Source organism: Helianthus annuus, chromosome 17 (genome assembly GCF_002127325.2).
Source record: "Helianthus annuus cultivar XRQ/B chromosome 17, HanXRQr2.0-SUNRISE, whole genome shotgun sequence".
In the NCBI taxonomy this organism is placed as follows: domain Eukaryota; kingdom Viridiplantae; phylum Streptophyta; class Magnoliopsida; order Asterales; family Asteraceae; genus Helianthus; species Helianthus annuus.
Window position 1 is genome coordinate 141,933,755 of NC_035449.2, and position 27,422 is coordinate 141,961,176.

The following is a 27,422-nucleotide window of genomic DNA, read 5'->3' on the forward strand; positions in this document are numbered from 1 at the left end:
AAATGCAGAAAAATGTGCGCGCGTTTTTGAAAAAGTTTTGAAAAACTGATTAGGCCGTCGATTTTAAGCTTTCTTAAAATCCTTGTGTCCCCGGCAACGGCGTCAAAAACTTGATGTGTGCGAGGTGTTATATATATATTAGGTATATATTTTAAGCCCTTTTTACACTTTTTAACCAAGTTTTAAATTTATAAAACACGATATTTACTAACACTAAACACACATATGGGCAAGTGCACCCATCGTGGACGTAGTATAGTGTTGGTAAGATACCGAGGTCGTCCAAGGACACAAGAGCTTTTAGTACCGGTTTATCCTCAACGTCTAATCAAATCAAAATGTTAGAAAAAGGTTTTAAACTAAGAAAATGAAATTAACTAAAATGCTGAAAAATAAAATAAAAGTAAAAACGGATAGACAAGATGAATCACTTGGATCCGACTCGTGTGTAGTGTAACCTTTGATTATTTTCGCACTTTTGCACTTGTTTAAGAGATTATCTTAGTTATTATAGTAGGCCCCTCTTTTGAAGGCGACGTTACCCTTAACCCAATAGTTTGAGTCAGCAAGGATACAATCCTAAAGGGTCGGATTATTGAAAGATAATTTATTAAGTTATTAATGCATAATGTGGTAGGCCCCTCTTTTGAAGGTGACGTTACCCTCGGCTAAGTAGTCTGAGTCAGCAGGGATACAATCCTAAGTAGCCGGGTTAAAGTTTTAATAGTAGTTTAACTTATGAGGGGATCAAAGAGTTTGGACCCCCGCCATCCAATACCTTTGGGTATTGAAGGAGGTCCGACTAAATTTGACCCAGGTCCGTTATAGGATCTATACACTAAACAATGGCAAGACTCATACCAAACCGTTCCCTTAACCCCCGACCAGGTAGCCAACATACCTCCATATAGACCGTGGAGATATGAATGGTGAAAATCTTTTATTTTATATAGACAGTAAAATAATGCCAAGACACCACGGACAAACGATAAGGAAGAATCACCTTCAACATAAGAAACTAGTAATTAAAGTCATTAATACAAAACCAATTAAAAAGTGCAAAAGATTAAAAATAAAAAGTATTACACTAAACACTTGTCTTCACCAAGTGATGTAAGAGACTTAGGCAAGCATGGTCCTTGATTGTCAAGAACTCTTACGATCAATCTTGGATCCCGAGACGACTCACACACTCTATGATGGACAATGGATGATGGTGTTGTGATGGTGGTGGGTGGTGGGTGGTGGGTGAAGTGTGAGAGAGTTGGTGTGCCAAGGGATGAGTTGCAAGAGCTCCAAACACTCCTATTTATAGGCTGAACAGAAACTCGGGCACAGCCCCGTGCCCGCTGGGCACGGCCCCGTGTCCATCTGACTCTCTCTCTTCATTAATTTTAATTCACAATTACAATAAATGCGTCTGCAGGAAGTTGACCACGCCCCCATGTCCGCTGGGCACGACCCCGTGGTGGGCAGTAGAAGCTTCTATGGGTTTGTCTTTTCTGCTGGCAGTTGGGCACGGGCCCCGTGTTCACTGAGCACGGGGCGTGTTCAGTCTTCTGTCTTCTTTGTTTTGCTTGGGAAGATGCTGTCGGGGGGTCGGGTATATCACTTTTGTTCCTTTTCTTGTATTTATGTTAGATTTTGCTGTCTTTTTGTTTCTTTTGTTATTTTGAGCTCATTTAATCCTGAAAATACAAAAGGAAGACAAAAGCGCACTTTTTCCAACATTAGTACTAAAAAGGGTTAGTTTTAAGCCACAATTGATGTAATTTATATGTTGCATTTTGTGCACATCAATGGTCATGTCTTGTCAAAACTGGGGCCTTTCCTCTTCCACCTCAGCCTCTAACACGTGGCGGCATTTTGTCTTTGATCCTGTCAAAACAAACAAAAGAAACAAACAAAACGAAAACAATTAAGATTAGGATTAATCCTAAGTCATTTGCCAAGACTCGGAAGTCAAGGAATGTGCAAACTGTGTCATTGAGATTAAACACAAAAGGCTAGTGTTTAATTCACTCAATGTTGGCTCTGATACCAACTTGTCACACCCCGATATTTTCACGTATTACCGGTGGGCCCGGTGGGGAGTATCGTGACGTAGTTGATATCATCATAGTCAAATAATCATAGTTCAATGCACATTGGAAGTCTAAAGTAATAAGACAAACCGAATTGAAAGTATAATAAAATATTACACAACGGTTGTATGTGGATCCACAGGCGGATCTAAAACAGAAAGAAAATATTGTTCAACGCTTGCAAGACTCTTTATTTAATACTCAGGAGTTTCCAGCCCATTACGCGTAGTACCTACACTTAACCTTTTTGAAAAAATATGTCAATTTACACTGGTAAATACAATTAACTGACTCTTTTGAAAAGTATTTATAAAATTGGTTTGGATGCACAAGGCATAAAATCTTTTATAACTTGGGACAATTATTTAAAAATAATCTTGTATACAGATTTATATGTTTGTCGTCCGTTCAGAACCGGAATAGAAGAGCCGGTACAAGATTAATAGACACACCACAAGTATAGGCCAACAAGGAGTTTCCACACGAGTGAGATACCGTTTATACATACGCAACTGTCAGGTGTATGCCTACACCCCGCGCTTAAGCCGTGGCCATTTCAAATGAATGAGCCGAGAATATCCAGGACATGGTCATTAACCCCCCAAAGGCATTGCATCAAACAAAACAGATTAAAACGGGTTTAGTAAATTTATTAATCACAATCAGATTAAATGATTTCATACCCGACCAAGCTGTATTATTATAATACCGTATCCCAAGCCCGTATAACGGAAAATAAGTTAAAAGTATTTACCTGAGCTAAAATATAATTTTGTTCTCAGCTGTATATCAAATCAGCAAGTACAAGTAGCTTTTACTGGGATCCTAATCTGGAACGAAGGTTTTAATAACCCATTAGATTCCTAACGGGTCTTATTTAAGTTTAAACTTAGACCGGTTAGTTTTAATGAAAGGTTTACGGTTCAAAACGCAAGATTAACCGAAGACCGGATTAGAAGGTGATTTAGACCCAACAAGTATGAAGACTTGTATAAAGTGGGTAAACTAAACACATTCTGGATTTTGAAGTAAAAAATGGTAAGGTTTGACCCGTTTCGGTTAATTTATGCAAACTAGTTATATAAACCGTACCGAACGCGTATATGCATAACGGGTAACCAAAAGAGTCATGTACAAGTTCCATAAGTTATTACGTTTAAATTATGTTGTGATATCAGTAGGATATCTTCCATTATGCCCAAAACGAAATTAAAACCAATTTAAGCCCCGTAAGGGTATTTTGGTCAATTTAAAGTTTATAAAAGAGGTTAAATAGCAAACTGAGGTTCCGGTCTAAATTATACAGTAAAAGTATTAATTTTATCAAGTTATATCAGCAAGATATCATACATATGTGTGTTTAATCATTTATGGCCAAACTGTGCAGCGTAGGGGCATTTTGGTCATTTCACATATGTTTTAAGGTCAAATTTGGAAATCTAAGTTTAAGACTTATACTTACTGTTAAAGTATAAAAATTTACTTTTAAAATCAGTAGGTAAAAAGTCTTAAGCGTTAAATATGGTTTTAAACCATACTATGCGCTTAATAATCGTAAAAGTCGGTATTTGATGATATATGAGATGTTTATAGAATTCTAGAGTTTTGGTCAGTCTATAATATTAAAAATATTTTATTTAATATATAAAATCAGTAGAAAAAGGTTTGGTATCAAAATGATATGTAAAACTCATTTTATTAACAAAAAGGGCATTATCGTCAATTACCGAATTTATGCTAGAACTCTTTATTATGATCTGTATAAAATTTGACAAGAATTTCCAAAAATCCCTAAATATTATATTATAACAGTAGATAGCAAGTTTGGTGTCAAAAATTGGGTTTAAATATGATTTATGCAAAAAATGCCATTTAATTAACAAAAAGCTTTTGTTTTACGATATCTTGCATAACTTTCATTTCAGACCAGAAACTGACGTCAAATTTTTAGGACATACTTATATATCAGTAATAAAGATTTTTGTCCTCTCACATTTTCAAAAATCTCGTTTTTATAACATAAGGGTAAAATGATCAACTTTTAAGCATTTAACGGAAACATGTAAATGATTCAGATTTTTAAAGGACCATTTAGTATAACCTCAGAGGGTTATCCTAACATATAATATGGTCACAAAGGAACCCTAAGGCATGACTAAAACTAAGCTAATACGGGTCAGAACTGAAAGTCAAAGCAAAAGTCTACTTTTGTTACTTTCGGTTGCGAACCGAGCCTAATACTCAGAATTGTCGGGTTGAACATGCATAAACATGTTCTTATATTATTTACCAAGTTGTTTAAGTGATAAAACATAATTTGTAGCTTCTACATTACCAGTTGTGATTTATTTTGCAAAAACTGACTCGTTTGACTTTTCTATTAAGTAGTTTGACCCGACAATTGACCAAGCAAATGTGATAATTAGGAGGTGCCCTTTTAAGGGTTTAACACCTACATAATTACCAACACATAGCCACCTTCAATTCGAATAATGGCTGGACCGTTAGTGATTAATCACAAAGTCAAAGCAGAATTATGCTAACTTTGACTTTCAGTCTTTAAACTAACAAAAGCTTAACTATGGAAGCTAAGAACACTTACAATGGTCCTTAGCACGAAAGTTTGAACTATGAGAGCCTCCTTAATGACCAGGTTGCTCTAGGGAACTCAATTGAGAGTTTGTTTGTGAAAAACTTGAATGAGCAAGTCTTAAGGGCTTCAAAGGGGTTCTATTTATAGTGATTTCCATCTCACAAGATCAATCCATGTGTCCTCAGGTGGTTTATGATGCTAACATGTGTCCAGTGGTTTTCCAAAACAGTTAACCTTGCTGCTGAATTCGAAACAGGTTGCAGAGAATCCAAAACAGATTTCTGGTCATGCATGCTTGGCAGCTGCTAGTCTGCTGAAAAACAGTCCCCGTCGCGCCACGCGCCAGGGAGAGATGGGATTGGCGCGCCACGCGAGGCAGCCAGTTCCAAAAGTTGTTTGTTTGTTTGCGTGTTCTGTCCCTGCACTTTCTGAACGCGAATAACTGCCTTTTTCAACATGCATGGTCAACACAATCAGGTCTGGGGTATTCTAGGGAGTGGGAACATGCATTTCTAAGTCTTGGATGCTTTGAAAATGTCTCTCGATTGAAGAATTACTATATTTACACTTTTGACCCTTTTCTTGGAATTTTTAATTTACATCGCAATCTTGAATCTGATCTTTATGAAACCTTTATCAGATATTCATGAGGGTATATTAATATATTACAAAGCTCTGGGGATGTTAAATGGCCAGTCAGAGGTAAGAATTAATATGTTGACACCTTTAACTCCTGTGTTTCGTAACTTTTGATTTTTAAGCACAACCGGCTTCTTGTGTCCGTTAATTTATTCAATTATGAATATGAACATTATACGAGGTCATTCAGAGACACAAGTTTGGCATGTTGACGCTTTTGATCCTGCTATTTACATCTTTACACTGTTTGACAGTTTTAGTCCCTCAAGTTATCATTTACCACGATCAGGGTTTATGACACGTGTCACCACTGTATTGGACATGATTTTGCGAGGTGTTACACCTTAAGCACTAGGCTAGAATCCCTTTGTCATACAGAAGGAAAACTAAAAATTGCTTCATAAGATTTGGTTTTGGTGTGTGTCTATAACACTGATTCAATAGTTTTGTGGGATTAACCCTAGAAAGGTTCTAATCCATTTTAGCACTTCACACGCTATTTGAACTAAAGTAAAATAGTCTTAATAAACAATCAAAACTAATAGTCATTCCAGTCAAGATGAGTTAATGTCTAAATGATTAATACCATCGTCCCAAATCAAACTACTACCAATCGTGTCACACCCTGATTTCCTGGTGGGCCCAGACTTGGTGTTTATGCATGACGATTGATATCAGTTATCATAATACACAGCAGAAGATAGAATAAAATAAAAGTAGTAAATATAAAAGCGTGAGTTTAATAAATAAAATTATACAAGTTGTTCGTGTAAATATCCACAGGTGGATCGAAATAAAAGCCACTTGAAATAAATAAAATTATACAAGTTGTTCGTGTAAATATCCACAGGTGGATCGAAATAAAAGCCACTTGAGACTAATAGGGTCTTTTTGTGGAGTTACAAATTCCGATATCTAAAACCAAGCCCGTTCCAGCCTATTCCATACTTATTAACATGCGATTAGTCTTATGAAAATACGTCAATTTTCAGTGGTAAATACTATTAACCGACTCTTTTGAAAATCTTTTCAAAATACATTTGATACCATTTGGTATTTCATTTTTAAATAACTTGGGACAAACTATATCTCTTATTACCAGTTTTATATGCTTCTCAATACAGTCGGGGACCGGAAATCATATGACGGTACATGATTAATAGACACGCTACATTTTTCATAATCATATATATATATATATATATATATATATATATATATATATATATATATATACACATATATAGGGTCGGGATTTAGAGAAAACGATGAAAAGTGTGAGAATGGTGAGAACGCTTAACTATTGTCCGATCAAAACAATCTATGGACTAGATTGGCGCGGTGGCGTTTTCATAAATAACACGAATTCTATTGAGTCGACGCTCTTCATTAAGGGTAAAAGGGTCTTTATACTTCTATACCAAAACGCCAACTAATGAATAAAACGCCATTATTGATCAAAACACATCCCTATATAAACAAAACATTCTCATACATAAGAACACATCTCCCCTAACCTGAAAACACCATATTTCTACTATATAACATTCATCTTACAATGCCAAAAAATCCAAAACATCAAACACACCTACTCAAAAACGCCATATTTTACTATATACCAATCATCTTAGAAAACGCCAAATCTCTCAAACATCAAAAATTTCCAAAAAATGGACTTTTCTTTCAGATACACTATTTCCTCAGAAAAACGCCAAAAATGCCAAAAATCGTTTATTGTATATTCAATATTGTTCTACACGAAGTTTCGGAAAATGCATTCTTTCCAGAGGTGCTGCGACTCAAATAACATTTTGCTGAATGAGATGGACAAAACTTCAAGAAAAAGATATTGGGGACAGACTTATGTCAGTTTTTGTGTTATGTTATTGATGAATATTATAATGGCAAGAATTAGACGAATGACACTGATGAGTGGTTTGAAGATACATATTCAAACAAAAAACTCATGTCATATTGCCTTTCCAAACGGCCAAAAAAACACAAGCATGACAAAGCCAAACCGCCAGTGAACATGTTTCAAAGAAGAAAGAGACTGACGACAGTGAAGATTTGAAAGATGAATTGTTTCTTTTTTTATTTTTTTAATTTTCTTTTTCTGTTGTTTGTTATGTATTTTCCAACTTAGAATAAAAATATAACATTATATTAATAAAACGCCAAAATTCTTAATTATTGTGAAACACCATAATGAAGTAAAACGCCAAAAACTCCCAACCTATAATAAAAGTAATTTAGAGAAGAATTATTAAAAACTAAAAATGGAAACAAACGCCAAAAACTACTTAAAACCATTAAAAAACGCCAAACTTGGAAGATGGAATGTCTAAGACCATAAAAACTCATAAAAAACTGAACAAAACCAGTAAAACATACACACATTAACTGAAAAGACCGCTACTTTATTAATATCATTTATTATAAATAAAAATCCCGCCTAAACTACGCGCCAAAAACATCTTATAAGAGAGACGTATCTGCACAATCAACTAATCACACCACAAAAAAACGCCATCTTTCCAACACTTTAAACGCCAAAAAAGATACTTAAAAAAAGCCACAGATGCGGAACGTCGTTTCTTCTTTATTGAGTATTGTTCTACATGAAGTTTCACTGAATGAATTCTAATCTGAGGTGGGTATATCTATAAGCTTTTGCTGAATGAGATGGACAAAATTTCATGAAAAAATAAAGAAAAAAAGACTTTTAACCCTTAATGAAGACGGGCATTATGTAGGAAAAAAGGATCTACATAAGTTATTCAAAACACAGGTTCAAAACGCCAAAAATGTTAAAGCAGAAGAGGCTGATGACAGTGAAGATTTGGAAGAGAAATTAGATTATAATTTTTATTTTTTTTTTCAGTTTCTATTGTTTGTTATCTAATTCGCTGATTATATTATCTAATTCTCGACTAAAAAAAATTTAATATAAAACGCCAAAAACAGCAAAACGACTGATAGCGTGAAAACTCAGAGAACGGATGCTAGCAAAGCACAATGTTGCTATAAAACGCCAAACAAGGTATTAATGAAAAATCAACACTAATTCACCAATGAAATTGAACGAAACAGTAATTACTAAACAGTAAAATGAAGAGACGGTAACATTATTACCAAACATTAATAAAATTAAATGCCAATACATGGATAACTGAATTTATTTATCTTTTCAAAACGCCATAATTTTCTGTCAAATTATAGACCTGTATCTTACTTTGATATAATAAACATCAAGAAAATTACTAATGTTTTTTACATCATAGACAGGCATTCTCATTTAAAAAAAAAACAATAAAAACACCAAAATATAATTAAAACGCCAAAAATAACTGTGATCCTGATCTACAAACAATAAAACGCGGCGTATTTATTAAACGCCAAAAAAATGGAAACGGGATGTGATACGCGTTTAAAAAAAGAAATATGAAAGGACAAAAAAGCCCCTCCGCCTTTTTCTAGGCCGCGTGACACGTGTTAGGCCAGGAAGCGTTCTCACCGTTCTCACACTTTTGAGCGTTTTCCCCTGATCCCGTTTCCCCCCCTCTCTCTCTCTCTCTATATATATATATATATATATATATAACATTACCGTCTATCAGGTGTATGCCTACACCTCGCGCTTAAGTCGTGGCCATTTGCAATTAAATGAGTCAGGACGTCCAAGACATGGTCGTATTAACCCCCAAGTGTTTAAGTTATCAAGAAAAACGGATTAAAACGGGTTATTGGAATTTCGATGACATCATTCGCCCTTTTGCAATACCTGACCAAATGGCTAATGTCATAACCCAAGCTTTTATAAAATAAAATAGGCTAAGAGTATTTACCTGTGCTAGTCTTTCATAATATGTATATATTTAGCACAACCATAATTCAAAACAACTCAGCTTAGGCACAATTTACTAGGGGCTTGTAGTATGGAATGAAGGGAAATATTATTCGTTAGAATGTTAACGGGTCATTTATAAGTCTTTGACTTTGACCGGTTAACTTAAGGATACGCTCGGTTCGCTAGATTAAGCGTTTACCAGATATGATGTGGTTTATACCCGCCCGAGTTCTAGGCCTCGTGTAATATGGGTCTATTAACCAAACTTTCTGATTTGAGATGATTTGAAAAGTTTTGACCCAATTCGACTAGTTTATATATTTTATTTTATATAAATTAGTCGTACGCGTATATACGGTATCAGGTAGTCGAATAGGTCTATGACGAGTCCATTATGCCAAAACATATTTCATAATGTTATAAAATCAGTTTCAAAGTCAGATTACATGTCTTATTCGTTTTAAAACCATTTTTATGCCATAAGGGCATTTTTGGCATTTTAAAGTATATAATATTGACTCGTCAATAAACCCATCAAATGACATAACCAAAAAGTATAACCTCAAAGGGTTATTCCCTATAATATTATGGTCACATAGTAAGCCTTAATCGGGATCTAAGGTTGACCAAACGGGTCAAAATCAATAGTCAAACCAGAAGTCAAACTGTTTGACTTTCGACTAGGAAATGAGCTCTAAAATTGAAATGACGAGTTAGACATGATAAAACATGTCTTAATATGTTATATGTTATATAAACTGTTATGATGTTAGAATTTTGGGTTTTGATACTTATAAGTTCATTTATCATAAATTGCAAAAATCTGCGTTTTGACTTTTATTTATACATGTTTGACTCGACATTTCGCCTACTTAACGTGATTATCAGAGGGTGTAATCGCACGGGATTTACACCTTCATTATTACGATCATGTTGCAAAGTTCATTTTGAACTTCGACTCGACCAAAATGGTCAGAACAGAAGTCAAAGCAAAAGTCAATTTGCTTGACTTTCGGCTAATAACTAGCCAAATAATTGAAAAGAATTAGGGAGAACACTTACTAGTGTTTAAGGGAAGCTTAGAACTTGGAATGAAGGCTTCTTATAATCAGAGGCAAGCTCCAAGAAGTCTTAGAGTGAAAGAAAAGAAAGGTGTGATGACTTTGTGAAACTACGGGGCTATTTATACTAATCATAGAGTCATAAGATTGTGCCAAGTTTTGGTAGGCATACTTATGAAGTGATTAGTGGCAAGACACATGACAAGAGATGGTTAAGCGTGGTAAATATTCAAAGTAAGGTGTCAAAAGGATAAGAAGGCTGTTGGCTCACTCGATTCTGCTGTCAGCGTACCCCTTACAGACCGTAAGGGACATATGGCGCAGAAAGATTTGAATACCCCTTGCTGACCGCAAGGGTTATGGTTACGGTTCGTAAGGACCTCTGGAAAAGCCAAAACTTTACTTTTTGGCAGATTTAGTATCTCTACTTCGAATTTATATTATTTTCTTGATCTTTAACCCTTTTTAACATTATAATTTCTCTTATTTACATATTTGAATTATACGAATAATATTAGACACATGTCATGTTAAGATTCGATCTAAAATATCAGGGTTTTAGACCATGTGTAGTGGGGCATTATAGGGCAAAAAAACGCCCCCTTCCCCATTACATAGGGCATTATAGAGCATTATTTTTGAAAAAAAAAATTGGTGGGACATTATATATAAAACGCCTAACATGGTTTGTGGAATGGTTGACTGGATTTGACCCACCAATGAGAAAATAGTTTGCTTTTTTTTTGTTTAATGATTGGAAGGGGCATTATCAGGCATTATTCCCACTACGCCACTTTTGCAATAACACCCCATACTTACTGGACTGCCACGTGTCGAATAATGCCCTATAATAAAAGCATTATTTTGTTTAACCACTATCGTCTTACAAATCAAATGTTTCCCGTGAAACACGGGTATCACACTAGTTTTAGTTAAATAAAGATTGTTTCTACTTTGTAGTAAACCTGGTTATATATATTTTATTTGTCGTACCAAATAATTTTCTTCTAAATGTTTTAGGACATAAGTACCACCACTTTCACTCTAAATTGACTAGTAGAAAAAGTCACCGAGCATAATTCCGTCCTTCCACTTGTCACACACACTCAATTCACTCCATTTCTCTCTCCCTCTCACACACACCACAAATCAAACATTACTGTTCACTAAAAACTAGGACCAGTTAACCTTCTTTTCACCATACAACTTTACAAAAACTTCAACTACAAGAACATAACTCCACCCTCAATTCTTTTGTTCCCTTTTCTTCTCGTTTGTTTTCGTGTTTTTCTCCTCCTTTCATTCTCTTCTAACCCTTTTCATCGTTCTGCATGGCTAGTTCTGATGATCAACACACCAATTTTAAGCATTTTTGTAGAATATGTAAGAAGGGTTTCACGTGTGGAAGAGCTTTAGGTGGGCATATGAGAGCTCATGGTATCGGTGATGATGCCGGAAATCTTGATGATGAAGATCGGTGCACGAGTGATTGGGATGATAAGCAAGGGAACAGGAGAATGTATGCATTGAGAACAAACCCTAATAGGTTAAAAAGTTGTAAGGTTTGTGAGAATTGTGGGAAAGAATTCTTGTCGTGGAAAGCGTTTCTAGAACATCGTAAATGCAGCTCAGATGATGGCGAGTCTCTCGTGTCGTCACCGGAGTTGGAGGGTGATGAGGATGATGGGTATGATGATGAGAACAATGGTGACCCGAGAGATTGTGGTGGGTGGTCAAAAAGAAAGAGATCTTTTAGGGCTAAAGTTGGTAGCTTTAATTCTAATTGTCCATCAAGTGATGATGAAGATTTAGCCCTAGCTAAATGCCTAATGGAGTTATCAAATTCCGCAGGTGTTTATGCCGCAGAAACCGATGTCGAAGACCCTTGTGTGTCCCCGAGTCTGGAGGAGCAACGGCCGAACCCTATGTTTTCCACCGCGGCGTTTATGTCACCTTTCACTAGACTATCTTCACCTTTGGATAAAGCCAAAGGTGTAGCCACTACCCCTAAAGGCATGTTTGAATGTAAAGCATGTAAAAAAGTGTTCAATTCACATCAAGCGTTGGGTGGTCATAGGGCAAGTCATAAAAAAGTAAAAGGTTGTTTTGCAGCAAGAAATGATCAATCTGATGATAACATAGGTGATCATGATGATACCATGCACGAGGAATATATACCGTCGCCGAAACCAATCTCGACCTATCAGTATAGTGAGGGTCCGAGCACAACACTCCTGGTCTCGGACCCAGCACCGTTGGTCGGAGTGGCAAGACGGAAAGCCAAAGTACACAAATGCACGATTTGTAATCGGATTTTTGCATCCGGTCAAGCGCTTGGTGGCCACAAGAGGTGTCATTGGCTTACATCTAACATGTCTGATACTTCTTCTCTAGCCAAATTTAACTTCCATGAACATATTGAGCAACTCCACCAACGTGCATTGGCGTTACCATCACGAATACTCGACAAAGCTAAAGCACTAGAACTCAACTTCCCCGCTCCGGAGCACAGCATTTCCGGATTAAGAAGAGATCCCCGGTATAATCCCTTAGGCTTTGAGGTTTCGACCGAGATTAATCTACATTCTTGTAATGTAGAAAATCATTCGAATGTTACAGATGGAAATGGAAAGTACCATAACAAAACTAGTGATCAGCAAGGACATGAACATAAGAACACAAGCAACAACCATGGAAAAGAAGATGAAGGAGGAGCAACAATGGAGGATGACGAAGCTGACAGTAAGTTGAAATTGTCAAAACTGAGTCAGTTAAAAGACATGAGTAACGTCAGTGGGAATTCATCTTCATGGTTGCAAGTTGGGATTACTTCAAAAACTCATGATGTGGGTCCACCGCAGGATCCGTAGATTTTTTTTCACTCTTTTAAGGAAAAACAAGTATATAAAACCCAAAGACTGTAATTATATATCCATTTAACATGGTTTTGTAAGGTTCTGTCACATACACCTTCAAGTCTTTTTGGAGGAAATCAATGTCTATATGATGTATACTTAATATTTTCTTTATTATATTCATTTTTCTTTATTAATATTGGTTCTACAATTTTGTCAAAATAAATATGAAAGGTTTTACATCTTTTATCAAGTTTTGTTAAAGGGTGTACATTTTAAAATAGGCATTAACAATTAGCTGGCAAAACTTATTTATGAGTTTATGACATATTTTCTTTTAATATTTATGAGTTTATGACATATTTTCTTTTAAGACATGATATTTAAGTATTCTTTACAGCAGTCTCATCTAAGAGTTGTTGCTAGAATCTAGAAGAAAAAAACGATCGCAGAGTGGTATTCTACACGACTTCCCTAACCTACCATGTCTTGCATAGCAATTCGGGTTACAAAACATTCTTGTCCATTGGCAATTTCTTGTCATCGAGTGAGTTTTAAAAGCTGAATTCTATTCTTTACGCATTAAAATTTTATTTTATTCGTTCAGAGTAATCTTTAAATGGTTTGGTTCTTATTTAAAAATTCCGGGGTACTAGAGTAAGGAAAATTCATGGAAATAGACAAGCTGACTAAAAAAATATTTAACAAAATAAACATTGATTTTTACATTTGTTAAAGTAGACAATTCTAAACAACCAATCAGAATAGGACAAATAACTGAGGATGATACCTCCATAGTCTACACTCCCAGTCCGATAAACTGGCACCTTCATAGTTGACGTCTAACCTTCTTCATAGCCCACGCTCTAATAATTTGACAAATTCATAGACCACACTTAGATAAGTTGGCATCCCCATAGCCTATACTCCGAGATAATCTGGTACCTACATATCATAGCCCACACTCTGTTATGTCGGCACCTCCATAGTCCTCACTTTGATAATCAGACAACTTTATAATTAACACATGTAAAATTCAGTGCTTATTTAAAGAAATGTAAAAGTTAATACCTATTTGTTAATTTCGATGGTCCACTTCTCTATTTTGTTGATATATTTAAACGTTAACTAAAGGAGAGCTGAACTATTTATATAAGTCATTTATGATCTTCTAGGGATAGGATTGTACCACTGACATCTAAGGTTAGTCTTGTAAGGCTACACGGTATGGGGTCGGCCCCGGCCCGTCGTGGGTCGGCGACGGTCCAAACACCGTGCCGCCCCCATCCCGTCCCGTCCTCTCCGTCCCATTCTAGCCGTTTGCGACGATGCAAAAAAGTGGGCCCCCTTTTACTTTATGACCGTTAAATTAAAAAAAAAGAAAATTTTCATAATTTGGATAATTACAAACGGTTATATTTATAAAATATATAAATTTAACTTCCATTTTCACTTTCAATCACCAAATTAACCTCAAAAATTCACATCTTTCTCACATAATTTTTATACTCCTTCCACTATTCTCTAAACCTTCTTCCACATAATTTTCATGGATCCGTTCAACAACCCGGAGAACCCGAACACTTCGAACAACCCGAATACTCCCAACAATCTGACCCAACCAAATGTTTTTTCGGTTCCGGGATATTATCCAACGCTAGAACCGAACCAATTCTCGCAATATTCATCGAACGCGTTTGCTTCATTCCAACACTCGCCAAACGAATTCGCTCAAATCTCCCAAAATCAAGCCCTTCAACAAATGATGATGCGGGGTGCTTGGAACTTCCTACCCGTTCAACCTCAACCGATCCCCACACCACCCGTTCAACCTCAACCGATCCCGACCCAATCCGAACCCGAAGACGATGTGGAGATTGTGCCCGAAACCCAACCGCCTAAAGGGAAAGGAAAACGAAACAAAGGCAAACAAGTGGTGGGTGATCAAACGTCGAAACCGAAGGCGACTAAGTGGACCCCAATCAAAGAAGAAGCCTTAGCCAAGGCTTTCATTGGCACTTCCGACAACCCGGTAAAAGGTGCGTAATTTTTTAAAGTTTACATCTTTTTAAAGTTTACATTTTTTAAAGTTTACATTTTTTAAAGTTTAAATTTTTAAAAGTTTATTTTTTTTTGTTAACAGTGGGTTTATATTTTAGTTTTTAAGTTTATTTTTTTTAGGTTTATTAGTTTTTAAGTTTATTATTTTGTTTGTTAACAGTTTTAAAGTTTTTAATTTTTTTTTCTTAACAGTAAGTTTATTTGTTAATTTTGTTTGTTTTAAAGTTTGTTTTGTTTTTTTAATTTTGTTTGTTTGTTTTTTTATAGGTAATAACCAATCGGGTGAGGGGTTTTGGTCCAAGGTATTGGCCAAGTTTCTCGACTTGATGGACCAAGGCCCGTATAGAGATCTCGACTCGGTTTCCTCGAAGTGGCGAAAATTGAACTCAGCCATTAATCGGTTTTGCGAGGAGTATAACAAATTATATACAAGTGACCGTCGTAGCGGGTGGAACGACGAGGATGTGTTCAAAATGGCGTTGGAAAAGTATAAGGACAAGAATGGTAGCAACTTTCCTCACGTTCGCGCGTGGATGGTTGTAAAAGACGACCCAAAATGGGCGCCTATTCCTAACGAGGTGGCGATGGCGAAACACCAAAAAACGTCGGAAACGGGTAGTTTAAGCGCCGGTGGATCGGACGCGAGGTGTCACATAAACTTAAATGATGACGCCGACTATGACGAAGACGAGTATAACGTACGTGAACCGGAGCGTCCACCGGGCCGAGACAAAACAAAGAAGGAGCGGGCCAAGGGAAAAGAAAAGGAAAAGGTGGACCCGCACATGGTTGAGTTTATGGAACACCTAAAAATGTACAACGACGTCACGGCCCAAAAAACGAAGACGAAGGAGCGGGGCATCGAAGAAAAAAGTCGTGCATCGGAAGAAAAGTTAAAAGAGAAGGTCCGATTGGCGAATGAGAAAATCCGAATTTCCGATGAAAAAATTCGGCTCAAGGAATGGGAAATAATGACGATGAATGTCGAGGACGAACCCGAGCCGAAACGTTCGATGTTGAAAAAATTACAACACGACATCATGAAAAAACATCAAATTATTTAACTCTATGTTTATTTTTATTAAGTCTTTGTTTTTTTTTTAAGTTTATGTTTTTTTTTATATTTATTTAATGTGGGTTTAATATTAATGAAAATAGTTTGTTAGTATATTTCTTAAATGTAAAAAAAAATAGAATACTAAAAAAAATAAAAAAAAAAAACATAAAAAGTGGTGGAGGACTATGACTAGGACCATCCCATGCCCTCTAGTTTTGGAGGATGGACCATCTTGGGGAGGAATGTGACGTGGCGCCTACGTGGCGGATCATCCTCCAAGGATGGTCCATCACCATACCTTGTAGTCTAAGCTATTAAGTGTGGAGGAGTCAAGTTCTTGGAGGATGGTCCTCCACGTCATCGTCATGTCATCATTCAAGGAGGCCCCTTCAAGGATGGATAAAAGGAAATGGAGGATGGGTCTCCCCCACTTATTTAATTTTTTTTTTAAATTCAACATGTTTTTTTAACATTTAATAAGTTATAAAATAAAATCACTAAAATTAAAAAAAAAAACAAACATTACATAACTTAAAAAAACAGAACAAAAAAAAACATAACTTAAAAAAATACTAAATTGGTAAAAATTAAAAATCCTAAAAGTTCCATTTTAAGCGATATTTTATTTCATTTTACGCAAAGCCGCTCGATCTTCTTCCGGATACGAGTTGATATCGGTTGTTATTATCTCTTATTCTTTTACTTCGTTCTTTTCTTGCTTCAACCGAACCTGTTCGTCCCCTTCACGTTGCTCGCTTGTGCCTTTTGGGTTGTGACCTTGGTGTATGCTTTGAACTGGGCCATCAAGTCGTCCATTTTCGAACCGCCCCCCGTTGCGGCTTGTTTTTTTGCAGCCGCTGCCATTTTGGCTTTGTCCCTGCCCGGTGGACGTGCCTCCTCTCGAACTACGTGCTCTTCTTCGTCAAACTCCGGCTCGTCGTTTATATTTATTTGGCATCGTGCGTCCGAGCCCTCTGCACTATAACTTCCGGTCTCTGAGGTTTTTGTTCGTTTAGTGTTTGCAACCTTGTTTGGAACCAGCGCCCACTTCTTATTGGTTTGCATAACCTCCCATGCTCGGACGTGTGGGAAAACAACCCGATGCGATTCTTTGTATCTACGCATCGCCTCTTTAAAAACATCTTCGTCACTTTGCCCACCACGACGATTAACATATAGATTATTATATATCCTGGAAAATCGGTTCACGACCGGACTCATTTTTCGCCACTTCGAAGCGATGGAATCGAGATCAAGATAATGATCTTGTTCCATAATCGCAAGGAACTTTGATATCATTTCTTTCCAAAAACATCACCGTTTTGGTTGTTACTTGTATTTTTATAATGTAACAAAAGCTATATATTAAAAAATGTAAACTTTATATATTTTTACATACTGACAATGGGGCTTTTTGATGTGCTAATCCATGCCTCCTCTTCGATCATTGACCAACGTTGTGACTTAGCTCTCGAAGGTTGATCTTTGTCATCGGCTTGATGCGCCACACTTGCTTCCCTTTTTTCCGTTTCGAGGATTGGGGTTGCGTCTTCGGAACACATTCTTCAACTTCATCTTATACGGGTTGTGGTTGAGGAGACGATTCTACCGGTGGTGGCGAAGGTTGTGGTTGCGATTGAAATTGTGAGTTGAACGGGTTTCGCATTAGTATTTGTTGCAACGATTGCATTTGTCGCATGGATTGCATTTGGCTCATTTGAGAGAAAGCGTTGCGAGTTTGTTAGAAACCTGAGAAAGCGTTGAGAGAAAATTGAGAGGATGCCCAACTCGGATCCATCGTAGGATGGTAGCCGGATACCGAGAAAACGTTTGGGTTTGGGTTTGGGTTCGGGTTCGGGTTGTTCGGATTGTATGAATCCATGGTAAAATTTTTAAATAAGTGAAGAATTTTATAAAGTTGAGAGAGAGTTTGGGTGGAAGTGGTTTAAAAATGGAGTGAAAGATGTGTATTTAAAGGTAAAATGATTATTTTTTTTTTATAAAACTGGTCGTTTGAATTTAATAAGGAATTGAACATTTTTTAAATAGCCGTTGAACGGCATTATTAGGTGAGGTGGAGGGCCGGAACAAACGTCCTGGCCAAGATGCTGAAGACAACGATGGACCAAAGGAAATGGTGTTGGTGACCGACGCCGAAGCTGGACGGGCCATGGCTGTCCCCCACACAAACTAGCCTAAGGCTATGGGGTGTGGAGGGGCTTGGGTTGAGGTCATTGCTCGACATGTGGCAAATGTGGGTTCCACTAGTCCACACCCAAAAAAGTGGGGTCTAGAAGGGGCGTAGCCAGACCGGCCTTGGAGTGCCATGTGTATTTTTTTAAGTGGACAATTATATACAAAAACACAATTTATATTAATTCAAAAAAATTTATATAAAAGACAACCCTAAAAAATGAAATAAAAGCCTACTTATTAAATCCTAAAAATAAAAAAAAAACACCCCTAAAAAAACCTGTTTATTAAATCCTAATAAAAATAAAAAAGGACACCTCTAAAAAAAACTACTTATTAAATCCTAAAAAATAAAAAATAAAAACTAGCCAACCAAAGCCCGTCATGCCACCCATAAACTGAAGAAGAACACTTGAACGACAAGTCTAACCTACATTGTTTCCTTACCGAAGAAGAACAGGATTTGAGTTTCTTCGTCTTCTTCAGTTCCATGATATTCTATCGTAATTTATTGTTTTTTTAATGGCACGATCCTATCCCATCAACTGATTAGATGCTATCTAAGTTCCTTTTATAAGTTTTTTTTTTAAATTTCATGTCAAATAGAAACCAAAATCGAAAGTACAAACCAACTTTGGGGGGGGGGGGGGGAGGACCTCACATTTTTTCTTCGTTTTGAGCCCTCAAAATAGTTGAGCCTAGTGTTTTCGCTCCTACCGTTCCCGATTCGTCGTTTCTTTCTTTGTTGCTTTTTCTTTTCAATATGGTGTTCCCGCTTGTGCTTCCCCGCATTCTAGAATCCCCTGCCACATCATTTCCACGTCAGCCTTCTCCATTGTAAAATTATATACAAGAATAGTAAACAAACAAGAACACCAGATGTAGTGACAAAACAACGACATAAAAATTTTATTATGTTACCAACCCAAAATGACCCAACCAAACCCTAGATCTTACCAAAAGTAAGATCTAAATCAAACAGATTACAAAATACGATCAACTGATGAAGTATCAGTTGATCAATTAGAAAACAACACAACAATACAAGATTCTACTTGATCAACAAGACGATACAAGATCACAAACGGATCGTAAACAGATCTAAACAACTAAACCCAGAGAACAATTGACTGTGTGCAAGATGAGAGAGAGACTGAAGAATGATCCAAAACCCTAATCTCCACCTTTTATATCAGTATCTTCACATGTTACACTTTGCACCCCTGCACCTTCACATATGCGCCAATAATGAGAGAGCAACAGGCTTTATACTGCCTGCATTTCTCTTCAGAGATGCAGGTTCGACTCTCACTTGGTGCAGGGAAACCTGGGTTGGATCCTTGAGCCAAACGGGTTTTACCGGTAATTTCACTGTCGTGCCTACGGGCGGGTGGTTATCGGGTTTTCCCCGGAATTGGTGGTGGACTCGGGTTACTCTCGGAGTACTCCGTTTGTTCAGTGGGTGACCCGAGAGTGCTCGGGATTGAGTTTGTTGGCCGTTCAAAAAAAAAAAAACCCATCTTAGTATATGAATTAAACATTTATCTTCAACATTCCCCCATCATTCATATACTATACATGTCAACCATTCCCAACTTGTTACACATAAGATCATGCATTTCACTACTAGTACCTTAGTCAAAATATCAGCAATTTGAAAATCAGAATCAATTTTAACAAGATCAATGACACCACAAGCAATTTTTTCTCTTAATAATACATATTAATTTCAAAGTGTTTAGTCCTCTCATGAAACAAAGGATTTATAGAAATTGATATAGCACTTTTACTATCACAATAAACTTTAACAGGCAAATTGCAATCAATACCAAGTTCACTAAGTACATTTTTAGTCCATATTATTTCACAAGAAGCAGAGCACATAGCTCTATACTCTGCTTGAGCAGTTGACCTAGCCACACCATTTTGTTTACATAACCTACCAAATCAAAACTTTGACCTTTTTTAAATAATAACCCTTTACCAGGTGATCTTTTTAAGTAACGAAGTAATCTCAAAGCAATTTGTAAATGTGACTCTAACGGAGAATGCATATATTAACTAAGATATTGAACTGCATCGCTAATATCTGGTCTAGTCAAAGACAAGTATATCAATTTTCCTACCTACTTTTGATACCCAGAGACATTATTTAACTTAAGTTGATCTTTGTTAGTTTTAGCAAAAACTACATGACTAAGCTCAATAGGTATATTGACCGGCTTACACCCTAAATATCCAAATTCATTTAACAATTCAAGACAATATTTTCGTTGATTAAGACAAACACTCTAATCATTGTATAAAACCTCAATTCCTAAAAAATATTTTAGAATACCAAGATCTTTTATTTTACAGCTATCACTTAACAATTTTTTAATTCTATTTATTTCAGCAATATTATTTCCTGTGATAACTATATCATCTACATACACTAACAACATAGCAATTGTATCAGATTTTTTCAACACAAATAAAGAATGATCGCATACACTTTGTATAAATCCAATTTCAAATTTTTTCATTCCATTTTCTAGGTGCTTGTTTAAGACCATATAAAGATTTGACTAATTTGCACACTTTAGTTTCATTTTTTGAATAATAACCCTGAGGTAAAGATATACAAACATCTTTAGTTATAGACCCATACAAAACCGCATTATTAACTTCAAGTTGAAATAATGACCAACCCTGTTCAACAACAAGACTAATAACACACCTAACAGTAACCATCTTAACCAACCACCGGTGAAAATGTTTCACCGAAATCAACCCCTTCCCTTTGATTATAACCCTTAGCTACCAATCTAGCTTTATATCGTTCGATTTCACAATTTGACTTGTACTTTATTTTATAGATCCACCTACAACCTATAGGTTTTCTATCTGGAGGTAAGTCAGCAAGAACCCAAGTATTATTTTGAAACAAGACTTTCATTTCTAAGTTCAGAGCTTCAACCCACAAAGGGTCCTTAGCAGCCTCATCATAAGAATTAGGTTCAACAGTTTTATTCAAATTACTAACAAAGCAAAGATTATGATCAATAGACAAATAAGCATAATTCACAACCTTCTCTATTCCATATTTAACTTAACCACTTAAAACATACTCATCAAACCGTTTAGGGACAAATGTACTTCTAGAAGACTTCCTAAGATTTATAACATTCCCCTCAGATGGGTTAGTCTCAACACTTAATGCCTCTGTGTCGTCAGCCCTATCAACTTCCTCTCTACTACTACTATCAACTCTAGACTATAAGCAAGGGGCAGACTCAGTTTGTCTAGGAATGGCAGATGTAGAAGGAGTTAATTGCTGATCATCACAAGAAATATCATGAGATCTAGCAACACCCTCTTCATCATTGGGAATAGAAGGAACTTCAGGTGCATTATTTCATAAAAATCAAAAAAAAAAAAAAAAAACAAATAATGTGATTTAAAGATTTGTCAAATATTACTTGATCATCATATAGTTTTGACTTAAAGGGATAAACATCCTCATAAAATTTTACATCCGTTGAAAATAAAACCTTTTTTTCCATCCAGCTTCCACAATTTATATCCCTTTTTTACATTAGAGTAGCCTATTAAAACACACTTATCAACATGATAAGCACACTTATCAGTTTCATTTAGAACAGTACTAAAACACAAGCACCCAAAATTCCTCAAATGAGATATTGAGGGTTTAAAGCCAAACATGACTTCATAGGGACTCTTACCAACTAAGACAGATGAGGGCAACCTGTTAACTAAGTAAACCGCAGCTAAAACACAGTCTGACCAAAATCTAAGTGGCAAACCACCTTGAAACATTAAGGCTCTGGCTATATTTAAATGGTGTCTGTGTTTACACTCCACAACACCATTCTATTGTGGAGTGTAAGCACATGATGTCTGATGTATTATACCTTTGTTTTTACAAAACAAATTCATTTGACTATTAACAAATTCAGTTCCATTATCACCCCTAAACTCTTTATTTTACTTTTAAACTGAGTGAGAACCAATTCATAAAAATCTTTTAAGTTTTCAAACACTTCTATTTTAGACTTTAAAAAATAACACCACACTGACCTAGAGTAATCATCCACAATAGTCAAAAAAAAATTTATAGCCTTCATAACTAGTAATTTTATAAGGTCCCCACAGATCTAAGTGAATTAGATCACCAACACATTTAGACTTATGTTCACTCAATGGAAATGGTACCCTAACTTGTTTTGATTTATGGTAAATTTCACATGGACCATGTTCTATTGAATTAATACCCAGATTTTCTTTTAAAATAGCCACAACCTGATCAGATGGGTGTCCTAATCTATTATGCCACATACTTGATTTTAATGCACTATTAAAACACAAATTAGCAAAATTACCATGTTTACCAATTAGATACAGACCATTATCTTGACTACCAATCACCAGGATTTTCTTTGTTTTCAAATCCTATAGCATGCAACTATTTTCATTAAACAAAACAGTTATCTGATTATCTTTTGCTAACTTATGAGTAGACAACAAATTGAGACTGTAATCAGGAATAAAAAAGACATCCTTCAACGCAACATTGTTAATCAGTTTTAATTCTCCTATTTTAAGAACCTTAACACTAGTATCATTTGGATGACTGACTTCTAAACCACATTCAGACACATCCACACAATTAAACATATATTTGTCTGTTTTAACCATATATTGATTAGCACCTGAATCAAGTATCCAATTATACTCATGTTCAAGACTATCAGTACCAGAACAACTAACAAAGTTAGTAACAACACTACACATACTAGAAGACTCACCTCCCATGTTTGGCATGGACTGATCTCCACCTGTTTTATCACTCATCAGACTTAACAACTTAGATATTTGGTCAGGGGTAAAAGGCAAAGCAGTACTGGTAGCATTTGAAGTCCCAACATAAGCATTAGACTTATTATTATTAAAACCAGTGTTATTATCTTTTTTAACAAATTGTCCTCCTGGTATTCTTTTCATACCAGGAGGATAACCAATCAATTCAAAACACCTGCCAACTGTATGTCCTAACATATTGTAGTGAGTACATTTCAAGTTAGGATTAGGACCTCTAGTATTTTTCCTTGTAGGATCAAAAGACTGACTAGACTTAGACACAAAAGAAACATTTTGACTTTTAGTTCCTCCACTAGACATCCTGTGAGACTCTTCCCTAGATACAACAGAAAAGGCAACCTTGACAGATGGAAATGATTCTCTTGTCAACAAATTTGTTCTCACTGGCTGATAAACATCATCAAGCCCCATGAGAAACTGCATTAGTTTTATTAACATAGAAAAATCATTATGGTCTTTAGCAGCTTTACAAAAACAAGTGGGCAGTTTGAGCATAGCATCAAACTGCTTCCACATAGTCGTTAACCGGTTATAATAATCAGCAACTGTACTTGCATTTTGTGAGATACAATTAATCTTTTTTATACAGGTCATATACAACAGAACATCAACCTCATCATAGGTTTCCCTAAGATCATCCCACACTTCTGAGGAAAATTTAGAAAAAAAAAAAAACTAGACCTAAAAACAGTTCGTAAGACACAGAGTTTAATAACCATGTTAAAACCACATAATTATACTATCCCACTGACTAGCTAATACGTGATCATCAGTGGATCTTTCACACTTACCATCTATGAAACCAAATTTAGTTTTGGATTCTAAGGCCAATTTCATAGCACTAGACCAACATAATAGTTTTCAGTACCTTTAGCTTTATACTAACAATAGTTAAGGCACTAGAATCACTAGGATGAAGATATAATGGATAACCCATATCCAGTTACTAATAAGTGTTTGTGAAGTACTACTAGTATCACCCATATTGAGCAGAAACAAGAAATAACAAACAAATACAAGCAATCAATAACAACCAGAAACAACTGCAGAATGTCACAGCTAATAAGAAAACAATCACCACAAAATGCAATAATGTGTCAAGGACCAGATTCCAGGTTCATCACTCTATTGGTGCCTGCACAAGCCTTTACACAGTTGCAACCCAAGAACAAGACTCAAAGAAAAAAAACCAAGAATAACAACAACATTCACAGATTAATATCCTTCTAGGGCTATAAAATCATATTGAAAGCAAATAATCTCACAACAAAACCCAGTTAGTTTTCTTTGTAACTGTTTTGGTCAAAAATCACAGAAGGATAATGTAACCAAATCTGATTTTTGTGAGGTTGGATGCTTGGTTAAATGAACAAGTGTATGAAGAATTATAAAAATGAAATGACAATGAACACAAGGATTTATACGAAGAAAAAACCCTTGATCAATGAATGATTTCCGGCATAAAAAACCTCGGATAATGAAAACTATCACTATCAACTATATGGATCAAAAAGGTTACAACTTTGGATGATATTAAGCTTGTTACAAGAGAGATCTAATGTGTTTTCGAGAGTTGTGTTCAAGAGAGTATGTATGCGAGTGTGTGTAGTACAAAACTGTTAACTTATCAAGCTTAATACCCCGTTAAAATATCTAAAATATCCTAGCTAACTAACTATCCGAAAATCAAGCTAGCCAACCACGATCACCACTAACGGTCACCAGCCTCATGCACATGCATAAATGGAAGCATATTCCTCCGAGATTCTCTCAATGACCCAGTCCACAAATACTTGCAAACGTAAACTGAGAACACAAGGAACAATTGTTAAAAACACAAACAATAGTAAGGATCCCGGATCCTCAGACTCTCTGCATTATCCGTTAAGGATCCGTGATCCAGGCCTAGTCTCAGGATATATGATCCTTAATATAAAATCCATGCCCTAACAATTTCTCCCAAAATATGAGGAATTAGATGCAACTAAATGAGTCATATTTTCTTGTTGATTCTGGACAACTCGTTAGCAAGAAACTAGCCGTTATAATAGGACTAGCCGTTACAAGGGTGACATCAGCGATAAGACTCCCCCTGCAACAAACATCATTATAAATAGGATTAGAGATAGGGTTGAAATTTGCATTTAAATTCGAGATCCTTTCCCTTTAAATCCTCATTTGAAGACTTCATCAGGTATCTCTTCTTCCCTTCTCTCTAAATTTCTCATCTCTGATCCTCTGTTTCTTCAAAACTTCCATGGCTAAGATGACCACTCTACCTCCCCTGCCAAGAATCCTAAACACAACAGCCCTCCGAAGAGTCAGGGCCTTACCAAAAATCCTTCCATGGAGCTCTGTCGTTTCACTGATCCAGAGATTGATCAGTTGCGTCATTGCTTCCTGGATGGAACAATCTTCTGGCTTTTCGACTCTTCGATTAAGAGTGATTGTCAATCTGAAGTCTGGGTCACCTTCCCTTCTGCTCCATTCCAGATAGGCTTCATTTATGTAGGACCGGTTTCGACCTGAATGAGTCGTTCGGAAGAGATCTCGTATGTTTCAGAGGCGGAAACTAAGAAACGCACTACAAAACAGCTTGAACTACACTTTAAACCTCTTGTATATTCGATTGACAACGTTTATAGTGAGAGGAAATACCGGCAGCACCTCGGTATCGTTTTGTCTGACCGTTACAAATGACAATGCTTGACACCTATTTATAGTACAGCCTATCCTATCGTTTGAAATCCTCAAACGGACACAACCTTTCAAACGGCCAACTGTTCAAACGACAACATTCAAACGGTCAACATATATACATGCATATCTCAAACGATTGGACCATACAAACGGTCATCTCTTATTGGACCCTCATTTCAAAGTATCTTATTGGACCTTTTAATGGTAGAACCTAATTTGACCATCCAATGAACTTCTCTAATTGGACCAAATATTACTTTTGTCTTTTGTCGGCTACCATTCAATTCCTTGTTTCATGACATCACTTGTGATGTCACCTAGGTGATGTCAGTTGTGATGTCACTTATGTGATGTCACTCGTGATGTCATGCCCGGTCAGATCTACACCGAATCCGAGACTCGATTATTAAGACGAAGACGACAGATGACTGCACCAACAATCTATCCTTTCCCGGCGTTCACACAGAGCTTCTTCACTTTGACTGGTCTGTGCTATATTCAGGTCATGCCAATGTTGTGGAGAGTTCTTTACACACTTGAGAACATCATAGAAAACTAGGGAATAGACATAGGTCTGTCTGAGTAAGCCACATGTATAACTTGGTCAGCCACGGGTCTCGCCGTTTCCTCTTTAAGCACAAGCCACAAAAACCTCATCCACTGTTGAAGGTCACCAAGAACGACACTCACTAGAGAAACCAATTTTTCTTTGTGAGGAGAGATTCCATTCCAAATGGAAGCTTTCTTCCCAAGAAATGGAACACCCAGGGTAGGAAATAGGATCCTTAGGCTAGAACCGTGGTAAGATCTTTCCTTTTCTACAGAGGATAACTGATCCATATTTTCTCTTGTCTGTGCAGCTATCTCTTTGTCACACATACAAGATTCACATGTTACTGCTGAGAGAGTATGTGCTTTCTGGAATCTCGATCCTGCTATCAGAACATTTCCACCAAGGATAAAGGATTCACAAGAAATCTCTTCCACTTCCTACACCATGTCAAGTAGGAATCCATTTTTATAAATATGTAATTGAAAAATGATTAATGAATACTTATCTGTTTTTTGTGTGTGTAGGCGCTGTAAAGTCATCAAAGTCTGCCTCCAAGTTTGGCGTCAGTGACATCCAGGATATAGTCTCTCCAAGATCCATCAAGAAGGAGCCGGCTACAAGCCAAAGCATGCCGGAGAGCAAGGGCATGAGCACCAGGGCCAAAGGTCGGAGCAAAAGGAAGAAGCCCTCTGAATCCTCTGAAGGTCTCCCTCTGATTGAGCAGCAACTCCACGAAGCAGTCTCTGAGGTAAGGATCACATATCCTGAAATTTGTGTCTTATTCAAGTATAAAAGATCCTGAATGCTGATTCTTTGTTGCAGAAATTTGCTGAGATTCAAATCCTCCAAGGCCAACACTTGGCTGATGCTGAAGAGCGTATCCTTAACCTCCAGA

General features: G+C 36.5%; 2 protein-coding genes across 2 annotated transcripts; both read left to right on the top strand.

Moving 5' to 3' along the window:
• Positions 1 to 11,558: 11,558 nt before the first annotated feature.
• Positions 11,559 to 13,097, top strand: LOC110922769 (zinc finger protein ZAT4). Its single transcript, XM_022166970.2, has one exon. The coding sequence runs from the start codon at positions 11,559 to 11,561 to the stop codon at positions 13,095 to 13,097; it is 1,539 nt and encodes a 512-aa protein (XP_022022662.1).
• Positions 13,098 to 14,631: 1,534 nt separating this feature from the next.
• On the top strand, positions 14,632 to 18,394 carry LOC110925370. Its single transcript, XM_022169325.2, has 3 exons — positions 14,632 to 15,121; positions 15,411 to 16,151; positions 18,270 to 18,394. The coding sequence occupies exons 1-3, from the start codon at positions 14,632 to 14,634 to the stop codon at positions 18,392 to 18,394; spliced, it is 1,356 nt and encodes a 451-aa protein (XP_022025017.2).
• Positions 18,395 to 27,422: the final 9,028 nt, after the last annotated feature.